Raw genomic sequence first — 26,248 nt, 5'->3', positions numbered from 1 at the left:
CACACTCACAAGAACGGTTAGTTATGTGACCTCTCTGTTAGTCCACCCACACTGGCTCACTCTATACCCATGGATGTGTCCATTACAAACCTTCACAAAGCATTAATTTCCCATGAGTCTCTTTCTCTCTGCTCCTTGTGTCCACTACTGTTCATTGACTTCAGACACTTAAAAAGCGAGTCCAATCAAATATATTGCGCTGTATCCCTCATTACCCATTTAATATTCGTACTGATGTTTGATTGATTAAAACTGAAATGTGAGTACAAGCTACTTCAGGGAAACCTCATTAAAAGAAATACACTGTACCTAAACATTTATGTTTAGCAGGAAAACCTGACGTGATTATCTCAAAATGTTATGTAATGATATCACATCCTGTTGTTTGGAATAAGAGACAGCAGACGGGACTATCCAGAGCAACAAATAACTGAGATAGTGGCACTCGGGCAGATTTATCTATTTCTCTCATTTGTACCATTATAGTCTCAAAGGTTTTCTTATTAGTGGCTCTCTCCACCTGCCTGTCTGAGTAGCACTCACTGAAGAGTGTGTGAAATATTACCACACTCAGGCCCTTAGTCAACAGCTTATGTTGGAGCTCTCTGCTAGTTTCTGCTGTCATGTCCATGGAAAGGAGAGAGAGTACAGCGAGAACGGAGGACAGCGGTGGAAAGCAGGGGATCAGAGACATACAGTAGAGGCAGAAGGCGGGAAGTGGAGGGAGTATGGGAGAATACAAGAACAGGGGAGGGAGAAGGAGTAATTGAAAGGCAGGTAGGAAGAGAGGAGAAGCGATGGTGAAGGTGGCGGGTGAGTGTGGGGGAAATGAGGAGGTAAGAAACAGGAAACCACAAGAGAGAGAAGAAACAGATGGGAGGAGAACTAGAAAGGCAGAGACTGTATTTAGAAAGTAATATGAAACAGATGCAAAGCCCACTAGTGACTCACCTGGTATTGGCACAGTGTGTGTGTGTGTGTGTGTGTGTGTGTGTGTGTGTGTGTGTGTGTGTGTGTGTGTGTGTGTGTGTGTGTGCGCGTGCGTGCGTGTGTGCGTGCGTGCGTGTGTGCGTGTTCTCTCTAATGAGCTTTGCTGCAGAGGCATCAAAGTATTTTTAGATATCCTTATATCACTGTCAAATTAATTTGATTCTCGGGCATAGCTGATGTGTAGATGTGGCCCATACACAGCTGTTTGTCTTTGTCTCACTCCAGAGGTATTGTTGAGTCCTGATGCACAGTTTAGTTTAAATGTTTTACTGAAAGCAACAACATGTGACTGAATTTTTGGTTCTTAGCATTTGCACAGGAAACGACTTCCTTCCCTCCCGGTACCAACCAACACGTGTTTATTTGGGTTGAAAAGGTGAATAGAAAACTAATACTAAGCAGTAAAAAACATCATTTTCAATCCAAGAAAATCAGATTTTGAAGATATTATGCTGGATTTTGATTAATAATCATGAGCATGCTAATAGAGTAGGTTATTTTACTCTTTAGCTCATCTGCTTTCAGAAAAATGCACCAATCGTCACCAAAGGTGAGCGTAACCTTGGTAGTTATTCACGCTGACACAGAATGACAGCAGCTATAAATATGCTATATGGACAAAAGTATTGGGCCACACCTCCAAATCTTTAAATTCAAGTGTTGCCAGTCCCATTGCCACAGGTGTAAAAAACAAACAAACCAAACAAAACATGCACTTAGCCCTACACTGAGGTCGAGTGCTGAGTGCTGAGGTGCATTAACATCAAAAAAGTATATGGTTCAGCATTTTTAGGTATATAGATTTTTCTTAAACGTCTTAACTAATATTCTTCTTTGATCATTTCTTTATGTACATGAAGTATCTTGGGCCACATTTTCAAATAGTCACAATATTATTTTTCATTTATTGTGATGCGGTGCCAGAGTGGAAGCTTTGGGAGGATTCCCAGTGGGCCGCTTGCTGGACCAGTGGTAAACAAAAAAAGACTAATTCATTAAATGTGACAATTAACACATTAGAGAAGAGAAGTGTTAAGAGTTGACTTTCTCCATTTTCTACAGCTGGAACACCACAGCGTCTTCATGGCAAAATGCCAAATATTTTCTGTAACGATATAGGTAAATGTCAGCCAATCATATGCCTTACAGACTCACACAAGCTGAGAAATGACATTAACAAGCTCCAAAGTAACACCGCTGTAACGTAGTTCCTCTTAGTTTTAATCTTGCATAAGTTAGACATCATGTACGTGTCACTGGGAGCTTTTTTATAAAGCTTTCTTGGTCCAAGATACATAAAATATACATGTTGTGGGTTTTCTTTGTACCCGAAATCCTCCTGAATGATGAACAACCCTCCACCAAAACGAACTGCATTTAGCTCCCTTCATTGTGACACATAAAAAAGCAAAATGTCATAAACCCTTTCTAACTTTAGACGCTAAAACAACATGTGAGGATGAAGCTGGAAAGTCAAAGCCAGTTTTAGAAGTTGAAAGCCATAATGCTGCTATTAGTAAATTTTGATCTCTGCTGCAGTAAAGAGGGGTGCGCACCCCTGCAGCTTTTCAGAACAGCTCCTCTTGAGACTTTTGGCTTACCAAAGCAGCACTGGAACAGATATGGGAATAAGGGGGCTTGTCTCTGCCTATATTTAGAATGCATTTCTTTCATTTATTTATAAAGTGTACTTCATCGCTTTACTCTGTCAGCTGTGCTTCGACACATTCAGGTCAAGCACACGTAAACCTTTCAGGCCTTACCTGATCTGCCTGTCATCACTGTGGGACAGTACAGGAGCCTATTGGATCGAGCCACAGGATTAAAACTCTATTTAACTCTTATAATTTATATTTTGGCTTCATTAAATGACTGGTTGTTGGGGGGTTATTATGTTTTTATAAAAAGCTCAGTTTGCGTTCATTTCTGTGAGTGAGTTTACTCCTCAGGCAGGGGTCCAGAGCACATCTTGGGCTGCTATGGCAACAAGGCTGGCACCCCTACTGCTGCTTCGTGGCAAGCGCACAAACCCACAGATAGACGCACAAACACACACTAGCACACTGGAACTATAGCCACAAGGCTCTTTCAATGACACGCGGCAGGGAAACTCCGTTTTCTGCCTAATTACTCGGGATTCAGCGCAAAGGGATCGGGAACAACTGGAAGAGGCTTCAGCGTGATATAATGACAACACGCAGTGAGGTTTCTTTAAACACCGTGACAGCCACCAAAACATGTGGCTGTATTTAGGGAAGGAACTGGCCTTTGATATTCTTCAAACACATAAAGGCACCGTTATAAAGCTGCATCTGAAAGTGAAAATCTGCAACATCCAGTTTAGGATTTTGTCTGGATAAAAAAAACAATTAAAAAAAAAGTCCTTTGCTTCTTTTTAACCTTATAAAAAAAAATCCAGTCCGGCATTCACCACTCCAGAAACCAACATGCTTCTGAACGGATGAGTCACTTCCATTACTAATTCAGCATGGCTCATCCCAATACACGATGCGTTGCTATTATCCGTGACAGCTGTGTTAACGCTGTTCACCCTCCTGGCAGCCGTTCCTACTCTGCTAATCTGCAAACCATTCAATTTACCCTCCAGATGTGTCGTGGTAATTAGTCTGTTTATTAGATGATTATGTCAGTAAACTGCCCACATCACTGCTGTTGTTGCTGGTAAAAACACAAGGGAGTAGCACTGAGCGCACATGCTGCTAATGTCTGATTTTTAATGCAATAAAATACACAGAAACGCACCCAAATTAAGCCCTGTTGAAATGGGGTTAATCTGTTGACGTGGATACATGTGAATAAAGCAGATTAAGTAATTGATGATCTGTATGTGTTTGTGCAGCCCTATCTGCACGTTAGTTCCACATTGATACCTTTATTACAGAGTTATACCTTCTGTCAATCACTGTTCAAGCGAACATGACAAAGAAAAAGAGATTAATATGTTTTACTTCCTTGTCTGTACTTTTTTTGAAGTATGAACTTCAGTTCTATTTGCCTCCACTCTGTCATTTGTGCAGCTTTGGTGGCTTTTTTTTTCAGTTTTTTATTCCGTGTATTGCAAAATGCCATTGCTGCTCTGGGGACCTTGGAAAGTTTACAGACGGGTCTGAAAGTACAGAGTGACAGAATATGACTAACAATGTGTTAATCTTTCAGTGCTTTCAGACCATAGCGCATATAAGCTCAGTCTTTTATACATATTAATCCTTAAAAATATAGGTATAGCCATGCCCTCAGTTCATTTTTAGTAGCTTCAAGTTGTTTTGTGCAGATATTGAGGAATGAGATGCAAGAATGTGGACCTGAATCTGATGAGATTGACAAAATGAGAGTGCATTTACCCTGAATACATGGGACAAACGTTAAAGGGTCTTAAGAAACCATGGAGAACGTGCTACCTGTAACAACATTCAGCATGACCGGTTTGGTGGTGGGTCAGTAATGATGTGGGGAGGCATATCCATAGAGGGCACACACACCTCTACAAGCCCGGCAGAGGTCACACTGGGGGGCCAAACAAACTCGTGAGTACCATTTTGAGTTTCTACAATGAAAATGGACTAGCCCATCGCTTCATTTTGACACTTTTCAAGCTATCTTTGAGTTCTGTAGGTTGCAAATTTCCATTTCTATCCTTTCATTCCATTCTTAACAGATCACCCCAGTCGATATCAGTATAGTATAAATATAGATCTGTTTCATTGTTTGAGTTCTGATGTGTTTTCATAGTGTTCCTTTCATTGTTTTGAACAGTATATATTGATACTCGTGAAGTCTAGTACAGTTATTGTTCAGCCTGCACTATAATAGCCACCCATCAATCCACCCATTCATTCTCTTCCACTTATCTAATTTAGGAGGGCTGGAGCTTATCCCAGCTGCCATTAGGCGAGAGGCAGGGCTACACCAATGTTTTTGATCTGGGTTTATTTCATTATGCATCAGTAACCATGCAGCTACTCAAGAAATCACTTAAGTTCAGTCCAGCAATTGAAGTAAACTGCTGCAAAGTAAGCAAAGCTATAGCAGTACATAAATCGACTGAAACGTTGAAAGGCTGGGAGATTAAAAGCCCGAGCTCCTCAGCAAGCTGAAGTGTGTGGCACAGCCGAGGAGGTGAGAAGGCGCGAGCTGTCTCGCTCCGTAACACATCAGCTGCACAGCTGATGAGGGATCGCACGTGTGCCCTGCTGTGGTTGATCACAGTTACACACACAGGAAAAAAAAGGTATTTGGCCACACGAGCTGTTGATGCACTAAGGATTTATTTCTCTATCTATGTGAAACAGTTGGAGCACTTCTTGAGCAACTTTCACCAGTCAACCATCTGGCTTAAGGGGCAAGGTAAGTGTTGCTGTTAGCAACTAAAACACATTTAGTGGAAGTTTGATTTACCTGTGTGCCACTACGTTGACACCACTTTCGGAGAAACATGACTTGATTTTTCCTTGGTTTTTTTTGTTATTTAAACCGTAAGGTAAGGAGGGACATGCAGGTCTAAATATTAGGGATAGTTACTGGACCACAGTCTTACAAAGCCAGTATGTGACCTAACTGGCTATATCTACGCTACGTTGTGTCCTTGGGCAAGACACTTCACCCGTTGCCTACTGGTGGTGGTCAGAGGGCCCGGTGGCGCCAGTGTCCGGCAGCCTCGCCTCTGTCAGTGCGCCCCAGGGTGGCTGTGGCTACAATGTAGCTTACCATCACCAGTGTGTGAATGTGTGCGTGAATGGGTGGATGACTGGATATGTAAAGCGCTTTGGGGTCCTTAGGGACTAGTAAAAGCGCTATATAAATACAGGCCATTTACCATTTACCATTTACCATTTACGCTGAAACAGCCAAGTGCCCCGAGGTGTATCAACTCAACTCAGTGGACAAAAACAGAAATTGCAAAATAATCTAATAGTGCCTGATCGAAATAGGATGACATTTAGATATTTACCAATATTTGGTGATACTTTTTTGTCTTTCAGATACACGAAATTGAAACATATTTCCTTAACATTTGTTATATGTAGGTGTTTATTTACTTATTTGTTTGTTTATGCTCTTCCCAACTCTTCTAGGAGCAGCTGATTGTGTTTGTGGCTTCCAAACCTGTGTTGCCAAAAGGGAAATTGCAAAGTGCCCTCAGGGTGACAAACTATGTTTAAGTTTTAGTTATAAATGTCAATACTGATAGTACAGCAAAAAGTTAATATAGTGGTCGCCCCATGATCGGAAGGCCAGGGGTTCGAATCCACTGAACGGCTACCCTGAGGTACCCCCGAGCAAGGTACTGTCCCAACATACTGCTCCCCGGGTGCTGGATTGGTGGCAGCCCACTGCTTCACTGAGTAAATGGGTTAAATGCAGAGGACTCATTTCCCTAAGGGGATTAATAAAAGTATACATTATAAGGCTTTTTGTCTATTTTTGACCGATAAACTATTACGTTGACCTTGAAGACCTCGGTGGATATGAGTCAAATTTTAATGGATTGTTAACATGACCCCACTCTACACCCCTACAAGTTTTATTAGAATTAATTCTAAACCTTTCGAGGTATTGTGTTTACAAACAGGCTGACACAGGCATCTGCTACCAAAAACATAAGCTATAATGAAACGTTCGCTAAAATGAAAGGAGAAAGAAGGGTATTATTGACTGAAATTGCAAGCTACTAGTTGTGAATAAACAGCTGAGGCATTTATTAAACATAATTGATGAATGTTATTTAAATGCTAAGCATGCACAATAACCTGAACTTTGTTCAGGTTCAGTTTAAAATGAGCTCAAATGACATTATTAGAATGTAGTAAGTTGTACCGACAAATGGTTTCTTGAGTCCATCTGATCAGATTTTGGTACAGACAGCGAACCCACAACAAGATGCTTAGCTTAGATTTAGCTTTAGTTGACTTTTTGACGTATTTGGGCTAAAATGACATCGTCATCATCCTTCTGCTTTTGAATTCCATTGTAAATGCACATTTGCGTGTGCTCATGTGTCTGCGTGCTTTGCTTGATGCATTTTAGAAAAAATATGTTTGCATGCTCTGATGTAAATAGTCCTTGGTCCTTGCGAGGGTGTTGCGCAAGTTTGTGTGTGTTATCCCACAGAGCCACAGACTGATAATTGGTGATGACTCATCCAGACCTTTGTTTGTTATTTTGCATGCAGCGAAGGAGAAGGAGTGAGTGAAAGAGGCAGAGAATGGAAATTAGAGGTATATTTGGACAGCTTAAGTGAGGGGGGGGGGGTCAGATGGTATGTTGGTGCACGGTGTGTGTGCACGTGTGTTTGTGTGCTGGCCTAAGCGACGTTTTTGCCTCCCACAATCCATGAAAAAGGCGACAGAAGAGCTATTATGTGTAAATCCATGCATAATTGGAATTGCTTTAAACACATCCAATAGGACAAAACAGATATCAGTAAAAATACAGTTTATTTAGTGAAGCTAAAATTCGACATTGACCCATAGACTGTGGGGGACCATTAAAGCTCTCTGAAAAGATTTCTGCACTTTTAAAAGGGGTTCCTCTTTAACACTCATACAGTATGTGGCACTGAGTGGGAGGGTACATCATGTTAGATCTCAAAATAAGGTGTGTTACTCATTACACACATTACAAGTTTCCTAAAGAGATTTACACAAGTGTTCAGAAGGATCAGAGGTCACTAACAAACCAAAACCATTGAACAATATGAATGCAAATTCATGTAAACTCAATTAGATATCCAAGAACAGGAATTCCTCAAAACAAACCATCATAAAAATGTGATCAAATAAAAGGAAACAACACTTGAATGATACAGATCTCTGGTTTTATAAAGACAGCACAAGATAAATAAATGTGGGTTCAATTGTTCTAATACCGAGAACTATTTTTTATACAGGTTCAAACATTTATTCAATAATAAATCAGATACAGAAAGAGTCAAATTGTCTCTGTTATCCTAATTAGAGATTTTTAGATATAGACAAACATTAACTTATTTTTGATTGTTGATCAGAAATAACTAATGGTTGTTATAAGTATACCTTCTGTTTTGACTGAAAAAAATACTGTGGCTGATGCACCAGATGAACCATGGTTTTCTCATACACTCAGTTTTATGATAGTACACAGAAAGATAACTGTATGACTGAATATCCTGAATGATATCCATTACATTAATTTTGTAAAAATAACCTTGAAATGCCTGTAGCAGAGCCATAGACTGAGGTTTTTATTTCTAGTTTAGAGATGGACTGTAATACTGCAGGACATCATGACTTCTTTGTTGTATTTCCCTGGCTACTATCTTTATTTGATTTATATCTCTGTTGCAGAGCCCACTGGCATTGTAGTAACTTCCTTCGTCTTATGGGACCCTTTGTGCAACAGGTAATTTATATGTAAAAAACCTTATGTAGCAGTGCTGGTTATATTGTCTCAGTGATGGTAAAACTTCAGAAATGATTTCTGAATATGATATTAAGCAGACTGATGTGATGTATTTTATTAGAATAAACCTTTATTATCCCATGGATGAGAAATTTGGGTGTTAAACAGCTCTTATAGCAAGGGGAATATAAAATATATAAAAAAATTATTAATCCCTTGAGGAGGACTTTTTTGTAATTAATAAGTGGTCATGAGCAATTCTCATTTCTTTGGACATTGGCTGCTTTTTATTTTTTAGTCCAGTCCTTGTACCTGACCATTACTTCTTGGTTGTAAGTTAAGCTGCTTAACACTGACATATGAATAATTTAAGCATAAAAAAGGCACCTAACTCAAGGGAGTAGTCAGTGTTGTTTCCATACATAACAAACAACTTAGCAAAGAACCAATTTCACATTGTATCGCTAGCACCCTGTCACAAAAACGCATCATTTGTTCCCATTCCTTTAGTCTATGAGGAATGTCAAAGATATCACAGTTTGACAGGCATAAAATAGTATTTGTGCAGAAATATTAATAGTATTAGCTAGAAACTCGGCATATCTCAGCATGGTGTGCAGTATATCCTTAAAGGATTCTTGGAAACTGGACAAGAGGAAGACAAATCAATGGTAACAGGTCTTATGGAGTAGTTAAGACATATGTAAAATGTGCTGCTTCAAATTGTCATCAGCATGCAGAACAGTGAACGTCTACAGCCATCTGTACACAATTGAGGGTCTGTTTTGGTTTGGGGCTGCATTTCTGCCAGTGGAGTTGGGATCTCGTCAACACTGATTGATTTAAGAATTCAGAAAAGTATGATCCGATTTAGATCCACCATGCAATGCCTTCGGGAAAGCATCTGATTGGCAACAGCTTAAGTTTTCAGCATGACAATGACCCCAAACACACTGCCAATGCAGTGCTCTTAAAGCATATATGGATGGAAAAATACACAGTGAAACACTATCAGTCATGGATTGGCCTCCCCAGAGCCCGGACATCAACATTATTGAAACAGAGCGGGATCATCTTGACAAAGAGCACAATGAAAGGCAGCCAACATCCAAAGAAGATCTTTGAATATCCCTAAAGGAGCCTGGAGAACTATTCCTGAACACAATTTAAAGATATAATAACAAAACATGCCTAAAAGAGTTCAGGCTGTGTGATGAATAATGGTGCTCATACCAAATATAGACTTTCAAGCTCATTAATGCAAATGAGCTTTTTTCATTTATCCAACCTTTTTCATCTTACATATCCCAACAGTCCTGAGGAGTATACTACACAGGATGTTCAACCCAGTCAGGCTTTCTTTGCCTTAGCTGTCCTAACAAAACAAAATAAGTTTTGTGTTCAGCATAAGTAACCATGGTGATTTAGCACAAGTAACCATGGTGATTTATCCAGGTAAAAGTCATGACACAGAATACTCTGACTTTTATCTTAACATCGCTTGCTAACCCATTAATCTCACATTGTAGTTCACCCCTCTGGACTGAAAAAACTCTTCCTTGGTTAAACCCTTCATGTTCAAATTTCTCAATGATTAGTCCAGGACTATTAGATGACTATTTTAATCATTTATCCAGTATTTTCACAGACAATTGACCAATTTCCCCTATTTATTTATATGGCTAGCAATCTTACTTTTATGTTAAGGTAACAATTCAAATTCTTTCAGCCTACTTTTGTATTGATATTTCATTGGATTAATCAATACTGAAAGATGAGAATTTAGTAGCATCAGCAAAATAATTGACAACATTTATGAATTTAGCTAGCTACTGTACAGTATTTCAGCTTGTTATCCATCCTGTTTAGCTCATAACATCATTTCTTTGTGCATGCTGTTGGCTAATAGTTCCAACTATTACTACTCGCTACTACTCACTTAGCGAGTTATCCACTTTCAATCACTTTTAACCATTTTATCTTTTGTAAACATTTCTACTTATTCGAAGTTTTCCCTTCACTGCCTAAAGTTCCTCAGGTCCACTAATTCTTTTATTTAATGGTAACAGCTGAGCTAGTCTTTTCATATACTCCTTGGCTAACCTACCGCAGATGTGCCCTGGATTAGGAATCACTGTCGTAGATCAACTAATGTCACCCTAATGCAGTAGACCCATTGTGTCTGACTGACAATAGACCTGAACTCTTTCACAGTGCAAGTTGTTCCATTACTCTACAACCTGCTGCTCATAAAAACAGGCTTTCTTGAAACTGCTTGAGTTTCCTCTCTGCACGGTGTAGCCATTAAACTTGTCAGTTTCCTCCAGCACAAGCTGTACATTCATACTGTGTGGAGGGCAATTTACAGAACAGGACAGAACTGTCATCAACCTCTAGTTCAGTGCGATCAGAACCGAGTCTCAGAGCTGCCTCTCTTCAGTGTGCTGCTATTAAACTCATCATGCTCAAAGCTCAGGTTATTATGCGACCTGGATATCATTAGCAGCTTCTCGCGCTTACTATAGTCGCGCCTCTCTGCCACAGACTGTGACACCTCCAAGAGCCGATCTCCTTGTTCTTCTCTGTCCTCCAGCCGCTTGTAGCCTTTGGTGCTGCCCCGACTGCCGCTGTTACTACGGCTGCTGTTGCTGCGGTCAAGTCGGGGCCAGCTGGGGTGCTTCCGCTGCTCTGGGTTTACGCTAAGCATACTCGGTCTGCGCTCCAAGTCCAGAGATTTGGAATGGCTGTTGAGCATGTGCAGAGAGGAGTTGGAGCCAAAGTCACTCTTTGCTGCTCCCGGGGAAAGCCAGCAGCCTGAGGTAGAGGAGGGAGCAGGGGAGAGGGAGGACGAGGATAAGGAGGAGCAGCGGGATGAGGAGGAGGCGGAGTTACTCCTGTGTAGGCCCGGTGGTTTGGAGGCCTTGGCAACGGATGCCACGGGAACCACCAGAGACTCCACAGAGGTCAGAGGCTGCGACCTCTCTCCTTCTCTTCTCTCTCCTCCTCTGTCCTCTTCAGTTATTGCCTCCATCTCCGGCTCATCAATAACACAGTTGTTGAGTTTTATAACAGGGAGTGTAAATGCAGAGATAGAGGAGGAGACAATAGAGCGTGCATGGTGTCCTCCCCTCTCTCCATCTCCATCCGCTGACCACTGGTGACGCATGGAATCCGAATGAACCAGCCCGACCCCGGGGCCACAAAATGGGCGATCCTTATAGAGGGGTGCCAATAGCCCTGCAAAGTTACAATCCATCTTAGCCTGTTCTCTACGTCTGTGATACTCCTCATCCCCTAACAACACCTCCTCCTCTTCTGTAGAACCTCTCCCTCCTCCGGCAATGCTTCCAGCACGAGAGAAAGCTAGGAGAGAGTTGCTGGCTAACCGTGCGGCAGTATCGCAGCCGAAGACTCGAAGATCTCCGACTTCTCTCACACAGGTGCTGTTCCGGTGTTGGTGTTGCTTTTGCTCTTTCTGCCTGAGGCGGTGGATATCGATGACTGTGGAGTACATGTCTCTCATATGGATGATCTACAGCAAATGAAAATCGTATTAGCAGAAGTAGAAGCAGCAGCATTTATTTTAGATTACCTGAAAATATTTGAAGCGTTTCATTAAAACACATTATCTCCCTGTAGTTTTAAATTTGTGCACGTTGCCACCGTGTGGCCTTGGGGGACATGTTTCTCACAAGGATTACCAGTAAAGGGAAGGGAGAAGGAGAGGGATAATTGAATCAAAGGAGAGAAGAAGAGAGCATGGAAACAGAGTGAATTTAATCAGAGGGAAAATTGCAGAGCTAAAGGTGGAAGGAGACTGGGAGAAGTCTGATCTGCATGTTATGGAGATGATGAATATGGATGACTAGAGTGTACATGCCCTTTATTTTGTAGAGAGTGGAGGAGGGACAGAAACAAGAATCAGTGACAGGGAAGAAATATTAACTACAAGTTCTGGCTTTTAAATTTAGAAACATTTGATGGAAATATTGCTAAAGAACCTACTTTTGAAGCAGATTATGCAAAAACTAAAGTTGCATTACCCACAAAAACCTTCCAACTTCTTTGTTTCCCATACAGTGTTTGAGTATTTCGACTGTGCGCATCCTGAAGCGATGATTTCAGCCTTACCTTGGTTTCCCTGTCTCTGTTTTCGTGAAGTATTGCATTAGCACAGATGAAAATAAAAATCCCAATGCCCATGGTGAAGGGCCCAAGCATCTTCATCCTCTCAGAGTGAAGATGCTGTTCTAGGAATCGCATCAGAGCGCTCTCAGTCTCCTTGGAAGGTGTACCTAAAACCACAAAACAGCGAGATGAGCCATGAGAGGAACAAACTTTTGCCAGCAGGTTTCTAGTCACCCTTCTTCACCTTGCCCATTGTGGCTCGCATTGGCTGCATCCTTTTCTGTCTTGACTCCAGTTCCTCCTCCAGCGAGTATGGCTTTACTGTGAGGCCAGTAACCTAGCGTCGCCATGCCAATCCCTATGGCCAAGATGATTAGTCCCAGAAGGAGGAAAAACCCAGATGCAGAGTAGAGACGGAGTCTACCTCGCACCACTACGACATCGGTGCGCCTCTTCCTCTTCCTAAATGAAAAAGGATGGCAAGAAAACACAAACGGATTTTTGGAGGTAACAGTTTAACAGCAATGGGTAACAAATACAGCAAATTTTCAGAGACTGCAGAAGCAATTTCACCAACACACATTAGCTTTTGTGACAATATCCTCTTTCCTGCTGCAGAGGCAGCAATTTAAAAGGCTAATTTATAGTTCTGTCTACTGTGTTAAAATGAATGCACATGACAATCACCTAGGAGCGGCCTCGGGGGCGGCGTGTCCCAGGCCCGGCGATGTCGGTGGTACGGGCCGATGCTGAGAGCGAGCAGAGTCCTGGCGCTTTAGCTTGGCCAAGCCTGTTAGCACACCTGCCGCTGCAGTCATTCTTCACCTGCAGACACAAATTAGGAGTTAATGACTTTTAAATTCTACTGCCTAATCAGCATCCACATTACTGGTTTACAGTTTGTTGCTAAGAGATTGTTAGGGCCTTGGTGCATACAATTACAAGATGCTGCTGCTAAAAAAAGATGTATTTGGCATAGGTATGCACAGTATAGTCACAGTGAGGAAAAAACACAACTGTATCAAAACACAGATGCACATGTGTTTCAGCATAGTCACAGTCTCCCAGGTAGTCCTAATATATGATGTGTAAGACACGTAATAGTCAGTAGCACACCGTCTCCCACAGTTGTGCAGATCACAGCTCTGTTTGTGTGATTTAAAGCTGATGTGTCACCTCATGCACTTTTTCAAAGCTGTTTTATTTATTTTTTTGCTAACGGGGAAAGTGTGTCATGACGAAAGCGTGTTTTAGCATCTTTCCAAGTCCCAGAAATACTCTTTAGAGCCTAGCAGTGATACAGATGTAAGCACACCAAGCAGCACAACAGCCTGCTCTGCTCATGTTTTGTTCGGCTGCCTGTTGTCAGTCTTCAGGACGATCATGGGGACAAGTGTGCAAGTGTGCATGCACATGAAGCTGTACATTCAGGCCTGCAGGATGCTTGCAGGATGTAAAGGAAACAAACCCCAAAAGCATACTTGGCTTGTGATTTGAGTCTTGGGTAGTGTGTTTCATTCTGATTCACATCCTGTATTTATTGCTTTTGCATGTTTATTGTTTTTTTCTCCTGTCGTTATTTGCATTTTTTTTAAAAGCTGTTATAGATTTTAATAAAATACATCGCCTCAATTCTGTCATAACATTCGAATGAATCATGGTCTCTGGGCTCACCAGCTGCTCATACATCTATTATTGTTATTAAAGGAAGGGGGCTTAAACAAACACAGGTTTATTTTGAAAGCACTCATTTGGGTCTAAATGACTGTTAATCTGACCTCACATGAACATTAGCATTGTCCTGTTGCGCATGAAGAGGATTACATTGACTGAATTTGTTGCTGAGTGACCTTGGTACTGAATTTAAATGCAAATTTCAGATGAAAATGTGAAAACAGCTCAGCAGTTCAGAGCGAGCCCTGTAAAAATTAGCAGCGAACAACCGCTGGTTTTCTCCTGCTAATTTTATTTGTGATGTTTATAGGGTTTTCTATCAGACTACAGCCCCCAAAGGTAATCAGTAGGTCAATCACCCAGTTTATGTGAAGTGTGATCAAAGTTCTGAGTATCATCCTGCCCTCTCAAGCGCCTCCAGACTGCTTTCAGGAACTCACATCCTCAAACTTGCACAGAGAAAAAAAAAGCATCAACTTGTCTTTCAAACTGACCCATGCTTAGTATGGAGGCCCACTGCTGCTGCTCATAATTAAGTCTCCCTGCAAGACCCAACGTTTTCACTAGGGGTGCAACAATACTCGTATCGATATCGAACCGTTCGATACAGTGCTTTCGGTTCGGTACGCATGTGTATCAAACAATACAAAATTTTGTGTTGAGTGTTCTTTTTTTTTTTTTTTTTTTTTTTTTTTTTTTTTTTTTTTTTTTTTTTTTTAAATGACATCAGAAACAGCAGTATGCGACATTACGTGATGGCAGAGCTTCAGTTCATCCTTTGTCATTTTTTTTTTTTTTTTTTTTTTTTTTTTTTTTTTTAATAAATAGGACAGGGGGAATGAATGAGAGAGAGAGGGGGAGAGAAAGAAAGAAAACCCAAGGGGAGAAGAGACGGTGAGAAGGGGGGGGAAGAGAGACAAAAAAAAAAAAAAACTCCTGGGTCACCTGTATGGAGAAAAAACAAACAAACAAACAAACAAACAAACAGAGGAGACAGCAAACAACAAAGAGCAACATAATAATAGAGAAAACAAAGCACCATCACAATAAACTAGCTAGTCATAGATATCAGTATTTACTAAGTAATAAACGATATTGTGCAGCACGCAAGATAGACAGCGCACAGTGTGCTTTGAGGCAGCAGCCAAGAGGCTGTGTTGAGTGTTCAGTGGATCTGCATTCGACTACTCCGCCTAGGCTGCTCTGTCGAGCGCAGATCCACTGAGCGCAGCGCAAGCTAGCAAGACAGAAGCTAAGCTCGTTGCAACATGGCAAATTGAACCTCCCCCACCCTCATTCAGATGTGGCCTTTGGAACTATCTTGGTTTTCATGTGAAGCATGACCCTGATGGTAAGCACGTCATGGACAAAAGTAAAACAGTATGTCGGATTTGCCACGCAATGCTCAATTGGTGGGAACTAGTGCGTTAGCGCAGTTAGCTTGTTAACGTGTTGACGCCGTCCAGCCCTACGCACGGGGCGATCCGCGGTAACTTGTTAACGGAAATTTGCCGCGTTATGGGGTTAATGTCATTTTAACGAGATTAACGCTGACAGCACTAGTGGGAACACAATGAATATGACTGCACATTTACGCCGACATCATCCTAGTGCAAAGACAAAAACAACAAGCACACATGCTACAAACTTTACCCGAGTCATTTAGACAGCCGTTAGCACATGATTCTCCTTATGGGGACCTGATATGTTTAATATGCTGCTGAGAATATACCCCAGAAGAAGCGTATAGTGTAGCTTTTATTTTGGAAAGAGCCCTTTCTCTGTAATAAACTCTCTTTTCCAAAGATGAGTGATTTCTCGATCAGATAGATTTATTATTTTGTTGTTTACATTAAATTTAAAAACTGTACTTTTGAGTTAAAATATATATTTATAATTTTAATAAATGACAAATTAAAAAGGCATGAACATTTTTTTGTATTGAAAAAATATTGAACCGTGACACCAAAGTATCGAACCGAGCCGTGAATTTTGTGTATCGTTGCACCCCTAGTTTTCACCACTTTTTACTTGAAGAGGACAGATAGTCCACGCCTGAAGGAAGCACATAAGGTCAAGAGCAGGATCAGGAGCATACTCGCCTTTCCCACAAGGTTGTGCGATGTGAATTTGTGAAGCTATTAATGCAGAGCTCTGCTGTAACATCCTGATGTTTGAAGAACAACATCCAGAACCTGTGTTACTGTTCATGCCATAATGTGTCGGCACTTAAAACAGAAAGAAAAAAAGAACCTGCTTTTTGCTTCTTTGGCCACACAGGTTTGACTCCTCGCTTCTCCACGACAACGTAACAAAGTTGTACTCCAGTTGAGTGATCTAAAACTAGCAGCTGTGCTGGAAGTATGCGACGGTCCATGAGAAGATAATCCCAAACAGGGCTTTTTAAAAATAATACATTTGACTTGTATGTGCTGTTAACCCACCTGAGCACAAAAACAGCCATACAATGATGAATTTTGGCAGCAACTGGACATTCCAATATTTCACAAGTTCATTGTCTCCAATATTGAATAAGACTGTAGGTTTTTTTTGAACAGTTTCTACACAGTTTTTCAGTTAACAATTCATGGAAAAAATAAACAAAAATGGTTAAATCTATTTTTCTTGTTTTGTTTTGTTGTCTTTGAACCTTAGCTGGGTTCTCACATGCTGCATCACATACTTATTTTTCCTGACTCTTATGTACTCCGTTTACATCGCTGAGTCCTCACTTTGGGTTTTGGACCTTCCCCCAGTTAGCTGCATTTTGGTTTTCTCTTTTTCTGGAACCTTTAAACAGGAGAAACAACAGCTGTGATACTGATGAATGATGATCTTAACGTTGTGCAACACAATCATTTAAAGCTACGGTAGATTATCTTATGGTGTAGAGGTTAACACATTTGATTGGCAGGCATATGGCTCTTTGTTCAATTCCAGCTAGACACACACAAATCCCCTTAAGGGATGGTTCAGGAAGCTAGCTGCTGTGGTGACCCTTTGCAGCAAGGGAGCAGTCAAAAGTAGCTTTAGTAATATAAACTTTCATTTCACAAACAAGCTTACCAGCAAATAACTTGAGGCCACATGTCTAGTGTAAACGTATAAAGCACTGAGTAGATTGTACTAATAACGGTGCACTTGAAACACTTCTACCCCCAAAGGCAGGGAGTATGCAATCAGTTCCATTTGCCTGTTTGTCAGCAGTCTAGTGTCCACAGTTTTCAAGATATAATTTTCCAATTTTGTGTGACGATAGACCAATAACAGCTCCAGCTGACGTCACCGTATTATAATAAGACAAATGTCATGAAATGTCAGTTTTAGCATGGCCCTCTCTCTCTGCTTTCTGAGTGCTATCAGACATGCTCGCTTATGTATTTATTAATTCATGATCACAGGCATATTCAGAAGAATATAAAGAATACTTTAATGACCCATTGCCTGACTTAGAACAAATGTGATGTCATTCTTTCTGTATTACTTACTTTTATGTACCATAGGCACATGTTCTGTGTAGTCATGTGTTACAAAGTTATTTGGTTCCCAGGTTTGGGCATGTGCACATGTCTGTATATATAAAGGATCACACAGATTTAGCATGGGAATGATAATACACCAATGACCTTCCCTTTTCTTTTTTTTGCTTCCACGTGTCCATCCTGTCTTCCTTTTTCTTCCAAGAAGGCACAATCTGTAAATCTCCCCCTCTCGCTTCCATTCTCACCCGCTGTCTGTGTGCTAATACATTCTGGTTGTGACCCTGAATAATGTTTGCTTTCTCCTACTTTCATTCTTTCTCCACCCCAGCTTACTTTCTCATCTTATCGCTCTCTTTGTTTGTCTCTCTCTTCCCTCCCACCCTCTGTCCTCGTCGATCTATTTTTAATCTGTATCTAATTTTAATTGAATTTTATTCGGTCACTTTCCTGTTTTGCTCTATCCCTCCCTCCCTCCTTTCCTTCCTTCCTTTCTTTTCTTCTGCATATCTGAAAGCAATGAAGTCAGATTTAATATTCAAAATCAGACAAAGCTTTTAGTATTCAAAGTAACTGTGAATCACACACAAGACCAGACGTTCTCTCCTCCTACCCTCTTTTCTCCTTCTCACATTTTAATGTATTTTTCATGTCAATCATCTTATTGGTTGAAAAAAAACTGCTGTAAGAGAGCGCTCTCCACCACAGATGGTGAATCACACAAGGACAAACACAACCAGCCACTTTTCTCAGGTTTTCTGTGCTCCCCCTCACTCTGCCTCTCTCCCACCCTGATTCTCTCCCCTTCGCTCCTCGGTGTGCGTCAAACAGGAACCCACACAAATGTTTCAAGAGCAACGGGAGAGATTTCCTCGGTTTACCGAACCAGGAGGAAAAAGGATGGACGGCGGTGGCAAAGAAGAAGGGTAGCGAGAGTTGGAGTTAGGAGTAGAAAGTAGAGGATAGATGACAAAAGGAATGCAAGAACAGAAAAAGAATGAGGATGGAGTATATTTATTTACATCAGTTCATGTAAGGTGCAACACTGAGTCATGCTTTCACCACAGAGGGACAAAAAAAGGGAACAACTGTTCTGGGACAAAGTGGGGGTGATGAGTGATCGAAAGAGCATTAAAAAAAAAAGCCTGACGAAAACAAGAGGAGGGTAAAAATGCTTTTCCTGACAGCCGTGAAAAGACCGCAAAAGAAAACAAGCTGAGTGCATCCATAGTTTTAACAAGACTGGAGTAAAAAAAAAAAAAACAACATCAACAAAAAAAAACAAGTGGAGCAGAAAAGAAGAAGTGCTGTCACACAGATAACACCAGCAGCCTAATGAGAATGCACTCAGGCTCTGACACATAAAGGCTTTCCATGTGCAGTGACCAAAAGAGATGAAAGTTAGCATTCAGTAATCGAGCTCGCCACATGCATTCAGTTCATGTCCTCCTTCTTCTTCTATTTTAAAGACTTACTGTGATCTTGTTGCTTAAACAGTGATGAAACACACAAAACTTGTGCAAAAACCTGCTGCTTCTTTTCCAGTCCGCTGCCTTGCTGGGCAGTTCTCTAAATCGGTCTAAAATTAATAATAAATCAGGCCTCGTGTGATCACCTTAGTAATTGCTAAATTGCTGCAGCAGGTTTATCTTTGCGTGCTTTCGGTAAGGCACGAAAACATATTAAAGCAATTTGCCCCACCCTTTCAGGAAGCGATCTCATTCTCTGTGAAGTTATTTAAGCATTTGGAGACGTTTTAAATAGATGCATCACATCTCTCAGGGCAGAGAGTTCCCTCGGCACATTGTAACACCTCCTTTTTTTGTAGCGTGATAATGTCGATAACAGCTAATCTATAGGTGACGCCACGTGATATATTGTCCCTATAGCAACTATATGCTGCTGCTAGGTGACACGTTTCCATAGCAACTGCCAGCTGTGTGCACTGGGATGACAGGTGCATCATTAGCATGCGTACTATCAACACAGGGGCATTCCCCATGCATTATTTTAAGCCAGTTTTGACTTGTTGACCTTTAAGTTGTTTCCACCTCTACCTCTGCGTGAAAGAGGTTTGATTAAGAGGGGGAGGGAAGGAAAGGATGCTGGAGACTTTTAAATCTGAAAGGGACACACCGGAGACCTATATTTCTTTTTTTTTTTCACAGCTACCTTCAGGGTTTCAGTTACATCTTGTTTATGCGATTTGTACTAAGGCTCTACAACCCAGCTTTCTCTAAATCCTCACATTAGAGAGGAAATGATGCAGCGTGGAAGAGGAACGAGAACATGACAGGTGGGATAGAAGGAGAAACTGAGAAGCTGAAGGGAGAGTAAAGATGTGAGACTGGAAGGAGACACAGCCAGAGGAAGGAGACAGGGAGTAAGCGACTACAGGAGACACTTTGATCTACATTTAACAAACTCCAGAGACTTTTTATTTTTTGTACTCTGAGCATGCTGAGGAAAGTTTGTTTCAAATGACTCACTGCAGTGAAGTGTGCGCTGACATGTCATGGAGAAAGAACTTGAATATGGACACAGATGGAGTACGAAGGAAAGAGGCAAGGAGAGATGTAACGAGAGAGGAATGAGCAGGAGGATAAAAATGGAGCTTGCTAGGGAGGGAAAATCTGGCATCCAATGTTGCATGTCTCCTGTTACAATTATAGTGGGTCATTTGTTTTTGTTTATGCCGTAAAGTTCTCTGCTGAGGTTAACTGAGGCCATGAAAATGCAGAGACAGACAAAGCCCCCCCCCCCTGCTGCTGAAGTTAAGGTCATCTGCCATAATCGCATGGAGCTGAGAGTCTAACATGGAAACAACACACCAGCACGACTTAATAGCGTGGTTTTATTTTAATTCAGTGAATATAATTATGACTTTTTAATAGTTTTGCTAGTATTCAGAATATTAAAATGTAGTTCACTTAATGCTCTCGAGCCAGTCGTGATGGAAATTAACTTGCAGGAGTTAAGAACAAAAAAAGTGAACAAAATCAGATCTTTGTGTTCTGTCCTTTTAGCTTAAAAAGCTTAAACAATTATACCATCAAGCTTTTTTTGTGTTTTTTTTAATTTATTCCCATGTCAAAATAAAGCACTTCAGATTCATTGTACACCTACGCTAATGGTGACAATAATGTAATTCATGAAAGAGTGAAAAAGACTGACTTAATTTGATAAGAATGAATTTACTGCTTGCCAATTTATTTGCTTCTCTCGTAGCTCTGCCCATTCAAGTTAGATCCTCCTCTGCTCTCGAGCAGAGTCAATAGGCTGTTATCATAAACTGTATATAACACAGATATCAGCCGATTAGCGCTAAGCAACAGTTTAATAAAACACAATAAGGATCACTCACTAAATAGAAGCCAAAACGTCTTGGACTGGATGAAGATGGGTATAAACTTAGCAAAAAAGTAAGGAAATGTTGCGTTTGGTTGATGTAACAATGCTGTAACAATGTTTCTTGGCGATAAATCTTATACAAACAGTATAAAATGCATGAGCAGAGTTGAGTATAGGGGTTGCACCCATTAAATATGTGCCAAATTTTCTGTGCCAAAGCCAAACAGATTGTTCTGCTATTAACTCTTGTTTGGTGCCATTTATTTGATTGGATGATTTAAGTCTGAAGAAACACGACATATTAGCAGTTTACACAATTTATTAATTTAACAAACAGGTGCCTCGGGAGGTGGAAGAACGATGCACAACTATAACAAATTTTCCACTTGAGGTTGGCTCCACAGACTCTCAATGTCCAAAATTATAGATCTACAAAGCACATTTACAGCCGGGTGCAAAATATGAATTCCCTCCTCATAACTCATAACAACTCTGACTGAGGGGAAGTTTTGTTTTTGTCACCTGGATAATTGACATAGGTTCATGGCTGCCTTGACTGATAGGTGTCCCGGCACGGGCTCTGGAGCCAGTTAGTTTCTGCTAGGCTTCGTCCACTACTGCCAGTCATTAAACTGCACCTCTTCAGTGTATGTGTGTGTGCGCGCGCATGCTCTTTAAGCCTGTTGGAGCATTTTTAATGGATTGTCTGTCAAAACATTATGGCTTGCTGTGCAGTACAGACCATCCCAGAAATTTGCACGCATCACTTGGTGAGTGGAATTTTGCACTAAATAGTTGATATGTGTGTCTGTCTGTGTGTTGCACTCTTATATTTTCTGAATGGTGTTTACTTATCAAGCTGCCTAGTATAAATGTCACCTTCACATTCATATAAGATAATATTTGGCTCCAAAAACACATTGGCAGTCAAAACACTGACTGACTGTAATTGTAAGAGCTTGCATTGTGTCTGAAGGCCGCCAAATGGCGATAGATGTGGTTGCAAAAAAGATTTCTGGTTCTATTTAAGTGGGAGAATGTCTTATGTTTATTTTGAATAAAAAATGCATCCAGTTTGTAAATCTTGATGATACCATGTTTCAAAAAAACTGAATTATCTGTGCTATACCTACAATGGCTACGGAATTGGCAATCACAAGTCATATTGGCTAAATAAGCGTGTGGCTTCACAGTCAGACCTGCCCCCTTCATCACATCCTATTGTTTGCAACCACGATAGCAACAAAACCAAAACACTCATGTCGAGGTTTCAAAATGTGGCTTCAGAAACTCATGTTGAGGGTGATGTCACAGTCACTACATCCACCTTTTATGCTAGCTATGGTAGGAGCACATAGTAGTATTTTATAGAACACTGTACAAGTGTAATATGGACTAGCTAGTGTGATCTCTTACAGATGACTTCTCTGCTTCTCCAGGCATTTAGTGACTGTGAAAGTGAAGACACATGGATTATGCATGCTGTGCCCTGCATACACAACGGGAACAAATCTCTTTCATGCAGCCAGATGTTTCAGTAATCCACTTTGTTCACTCCTGACATGTTCTCTAGTTGCCTTTCCAGAAAGTTCAGAGGTCACACTCAGCTCCAGAAACACACCCCACATCTGCTTGATCAGCTGCAGATCTAAAAAAAATTGTGCTGGTGCACGTCCTACAAAATATTTGTTTTTGTCTGCTGCTTTTCACCTACCTTGAAAAGCTCATGCTGTCCAACTCAGAACCCGCTACATGGCACTTTGGCCAATTAGTAGGTGTAAGTAACAAGAGCAGTGACAACGACATGAACCCTGACAAGATCAGCATTATGTGAGAAAAGGAAAAAAACTGGCGACATGATCATTTTTTTAACCACTTCAGCGTCACATACTCTGCTTGTTGTAACATTTCTACAACGATTGGATATAGTGCAGAAAAATACAGCACGAGTTGTAGATGAGAATACGTTATGCAGTAATTGGCAACTCTTACACTTCTCATCAATATGAATATAACATTGTACTGCTGAAAATTTAAAGTGAACAAGCCTGGTTGGGAGTCACCAAGCTCCTAAAGGTAGTAAAAATTAAATGATGTAAGTTTCCTAGCCTAACAAGTACAACAGAGCACACTGGAGTGAGATCTGTGTGGGTTAAGTCAGTCTGTGCACGCAGAGGTCTAATCAGCCAGAGGTGACTTTGTGCAGACCCTGTTGAATCGTATTAACCTTATCGCATCTGGCGCTGCTGCTTTCCAATGTAAAGGACCGCTGTGATTTATGTCTGTTTCCTTGGCGCTCTTAAGGGAACAGATAAGACTATCAGAAGTAAAAGAAGAAGAGAAAAAAAGAGGAAAACAGATAGAAACGAGTGTTTGTGTAGTGCCACACTCCTACAGACTCATGGTCAGGGGGTGAGTCATCTGTCTGGAGAATATGTCCCTTTATGTTTTCCCGCTGACCTTTTGGCAGTGCATTTTCTGAAGCGAGTGCTGGAGTGTCAAATCATCCACCCCCTTCACCATCTTGTTTTTTCCCCTCGTTATTTTGATGATACATACTCCTTTTATTTTTTTAAACTCTTTTTTTGCACATATCCTTCACGCTGACTCAGTGTCATTGCCTCCTGTGATAAATTCTCTACTTAATTGAATTAAGTTTTGCATTGAATCATCAGATGCTTATGCCAGGCGTAAGAGCGTGCATGTTTGTGTGTTTATGAACTGGAGTGAGCCCCCTGTTGATTCCATTAAAATGACTCATTCTGTCTTCCTCACAGCTCTGAGTGTCAGTCAGTCACCCACACTCATCCTGGGACGCGAGCTGGCCCCAGCAGCCCTGCAGCAGTGGTGGACAAACTGGACTGAAACATGAAATAATTCATTTGTGATGTTGCTTTCCTTAATTTGATTACTAACATTTTTTTCCAACCCCAAACCAGAATTTGTTCTTCTCCACACACACAAAAAGATCTTATTATTTCATCAAGGAGGTCTTTGGAGTGAAAAAACTGAAGGAACTGCTGACCTACCAAAGGGGGTATTTAAACAGGATTATCCGGTTAGCACGATATCTGTGACGGAGGATTAACCAACACATCACTCGACTTCCTAATTATTCCCAAATTAAACCCAGATCCAGTTCTCTGCAAAGTGTTTGGCAGCTAAATTTGTCTTATTATGAGCCATTTGGCTGAGTGAGTTACCCTAGTTCTTCAAACGGCCCTCAAGGTGAGGCTGACTCTTAATTCAAAATCATTTCATTCACGCTGCACGATAAAACCAGTGACGGTGCACCTCCTGTTAAAGTGCTCCACATTCTTCTTCTTTTGAATCTTTAGAAATGTGCCCATGAAAAGGCAATCATCACATTTCTCTATGTTCACCTCAAAGTCGAGTTTAACGTGCGTATAGATGAGACGACTCTGTAAAATCATAACTAGAAGCCAGTCGTGGTCTGTATTCCACCTACTCAAGTGTGATGTGGAAACAAGAAGCCTCTGGTGCACATGCACTGTGCAGCACTGAGCTAGTTTATTGCATAAATGTTTGTAAAGACATTAAAAGTCATATATTACTGTTACATCTTTGTGTGCTCCTAATATTGCTTGAAGGTTTCTGACAATAGGCTCACTAAAATTGTTTGACCTTTAATAATCTTTAATCCATCTTTGGAGGCTTACATGCATGCCATCACGTTTTCTTGGCTACCAGTTGGCCAATGATAATCAAGAGACAGCAGGCTGGCCTAAACAAAGGATCATCTCAGCCTTGGCACAGTAAAATGATCAGAGGATTCCCTCCAAGATAAAACAGCAAATAAACAAACCACACAAAGATTAGCACAGCTCATAAAAATGATAATAGTAAGATGACACGTATCCCCACTCATCAGTCTTTCAGGTGGCTTGTGGCTGATGTTAAACCTTTTTATTCTTCAAATATTAACACTGAGCGTTGTAAAATATGCATGTAAATAAAAGGGAGACTGTAAAACTGTCAGCTTAAATCTGCTTGAATACGTCTCCCCTTGAAGAGTTTAAACCACAACTAAGCTCTTACCTTTTTACAAAAGCCGAGTTTTCACCGTCAGTGTGCCATTAGGCATGCGGAGGGATTAGGCTATAACCTAGGGACAGTAAAAAGCCATCTTCCACTTTGAAGGCTACTTCCAGTGAGATGCCATGCTGGAGAAAATGAAGATGACAGGAGACGGTTCCACTCCCAAGCGGCAGTACTATTTGCTGACATCCAAGCTCCTTATTAACGGAGACGACGATGGTCGTTAGGCTTCTGTGGTTCGCCAAGTGAGACTGAAATATTACAAAGTGCCAGTTCTGATGACTTTATCCTGCGCGAGGCACGTTTTACGCCATATGGAGAGTACGCGCGCTCGAGACAAGGAGGGTGGCGAGGCACGCTAATTACGACTGAAGGAAAATCCTTTCTGCCTATTTAAAGTCCTAAACGAAGTGGTTGTAATTCCCCAGCGGAGAACTCTGTTTTATTTGTGAGAAAAGACAGCAAAGGAAGCTGATATGATACCCGTCCTTCGACTGGCTCGATGTAATGCGTAAAACTCCCGGTATCCTTGTTTTCGAAAAAAAAGAACTTCAATTTGCGTAAAGAGGGAGAAGGAAAATATATTTTTTTTAAAAACAACCAAAAAAACGTCTTAGAAGCAAGGAGTTTCGTGTAAAGAAAATTGGTGAAAAGTGTAGAGCGCGTTTTATTCCGCTGACTTGCAGAGAGAAGGGGCAGCTCCAACCATTTCTTCTAAAAGCGCTATAGGCTTGTGAGAATGTGTGAGCGAGTGAGAGAGGAAGAGGAGGGAGAGAGAGAGGTAGATGGGGGTGAATGTGTTGTACGCGCGCTGTAGCACTTTTATATGCATGTGTGCGCTTCGGGCGTGTGCGTGTTTACGAAAGGAAAGCAGGCAGGCTTCCACGCGGGGCACTTTCTTGCATGTGTAGGGCGCAGAAGACAAGAAGCGAGACTGATTTCTGAGGGGAAACATATGGACATGTCATTGCTTTCTAAGCAAAGACAAACATGGATCCGCTTGCAGTAGTTTTACAGATCTTTGTGGGCGCAGTAAGCAGCAGGAGTCTAAAAACTGGGTAACCATAAAAGGCCGAGGAAGAGTAAGCATGCTTTTATGTCTAACTGCGGCACTGGCACGTTTAATTCTCCGGGTTTTCATGTAAATAGACATCAGATGTTCAGATGCA

The 26,248-nt window shown here is 41.1% G+C and overlaps 1 protein-coding gene across 2 annotated transcripts; it reads right to left on the bottom strand.

Moving 5' to 3' along the window:
* Window positions 1–7,315: 7,315 nt before the first annotated feature.
* On the bottom strand, window positions 7,316–25,854 carry tmem200a (transmembrane protein 200A). Of its 2 annotated transcripts, none has more exons than XM_076873755.1 (5): window positions 16,874–16,946; window positions 13,204–13,341; window positions 12,761–12,978; window positions 12,520–12,683; window positions 7,316–11,920 (listed from the first exon to the last, which is right to left on the bottom strand). In XM_076873755.1, the coding sequence occupies exons 2-5, from the start codon at window positions 13,332–13,334 to the stop codon at window positions 10,796–10,798; spliced, it is 1,638 nt and encodes a 545-aa protein (XP_076729870.1). In that variant the 5' UTR covers window positions 13,335–13,341; window positions 16,874–16,946; the 3' UTR covers window positions 7,316–10,795. The 2 variants fall into 2 exon arrangements, with proteins under 2 accessions (XP_076729870.1, XP_004542104.3); XM_004542047.5 differs by lacking the exon at window positions 16,874–16,946 and adding an exon at window positions 25,080–25,854 and having other exon boundaries at window positions 7,317–11,920.
* Between the last annotated feature and the right edge of the window lie 394 nt (window positions 25,855–26,248).

The sequence above is a fragment of the Maylandia zebra genome, linkage group LG15 (genome assembly GCF_041146795.1).
Source record: "Maylandia zebra isolate NMK-2024a linkage group LG15, Mzebra_GT3a, whole genome shotgun sequence".
Classification (NCBI taxonomy): Eukaryota; Metazoa; Chordata; class Actinopteri; order Cichliformes; family Cichlidae; genus Maylandia; species Maylandia zebra.
The sequence above is the reverse complement of the archived record's forward strand: the minus strand, read 5'-3'. Positions and strand labels throughout refer to the sequence as shown.

Excerpts from the sequence above, each read along its gene's own strand:
- tmem200a (XM_004542047.5), bottom strand. The coding sequence starts at position 13,334 with ATGACTGCAGCGGCAGGTGTGCTAACAGGCTTGGCCAAGCTAAAGCGC. Across the intron at positions 12,979-13,203 it reads GCCCCCGAGGCCGCTCCTAG|GAAGAGGAAGAGGCGCACCG; the intron begins GTGATTGTCATG and ends TTTTTCATTTAG. Across the intron at positions 12,684-12,760 it reads TGCGAGCCACAATGGGCAAG|GTACACCTTCCAAGGAGACT; the intron begins GTGAAGAAGGGT and ends TTGTGGTTTTAG.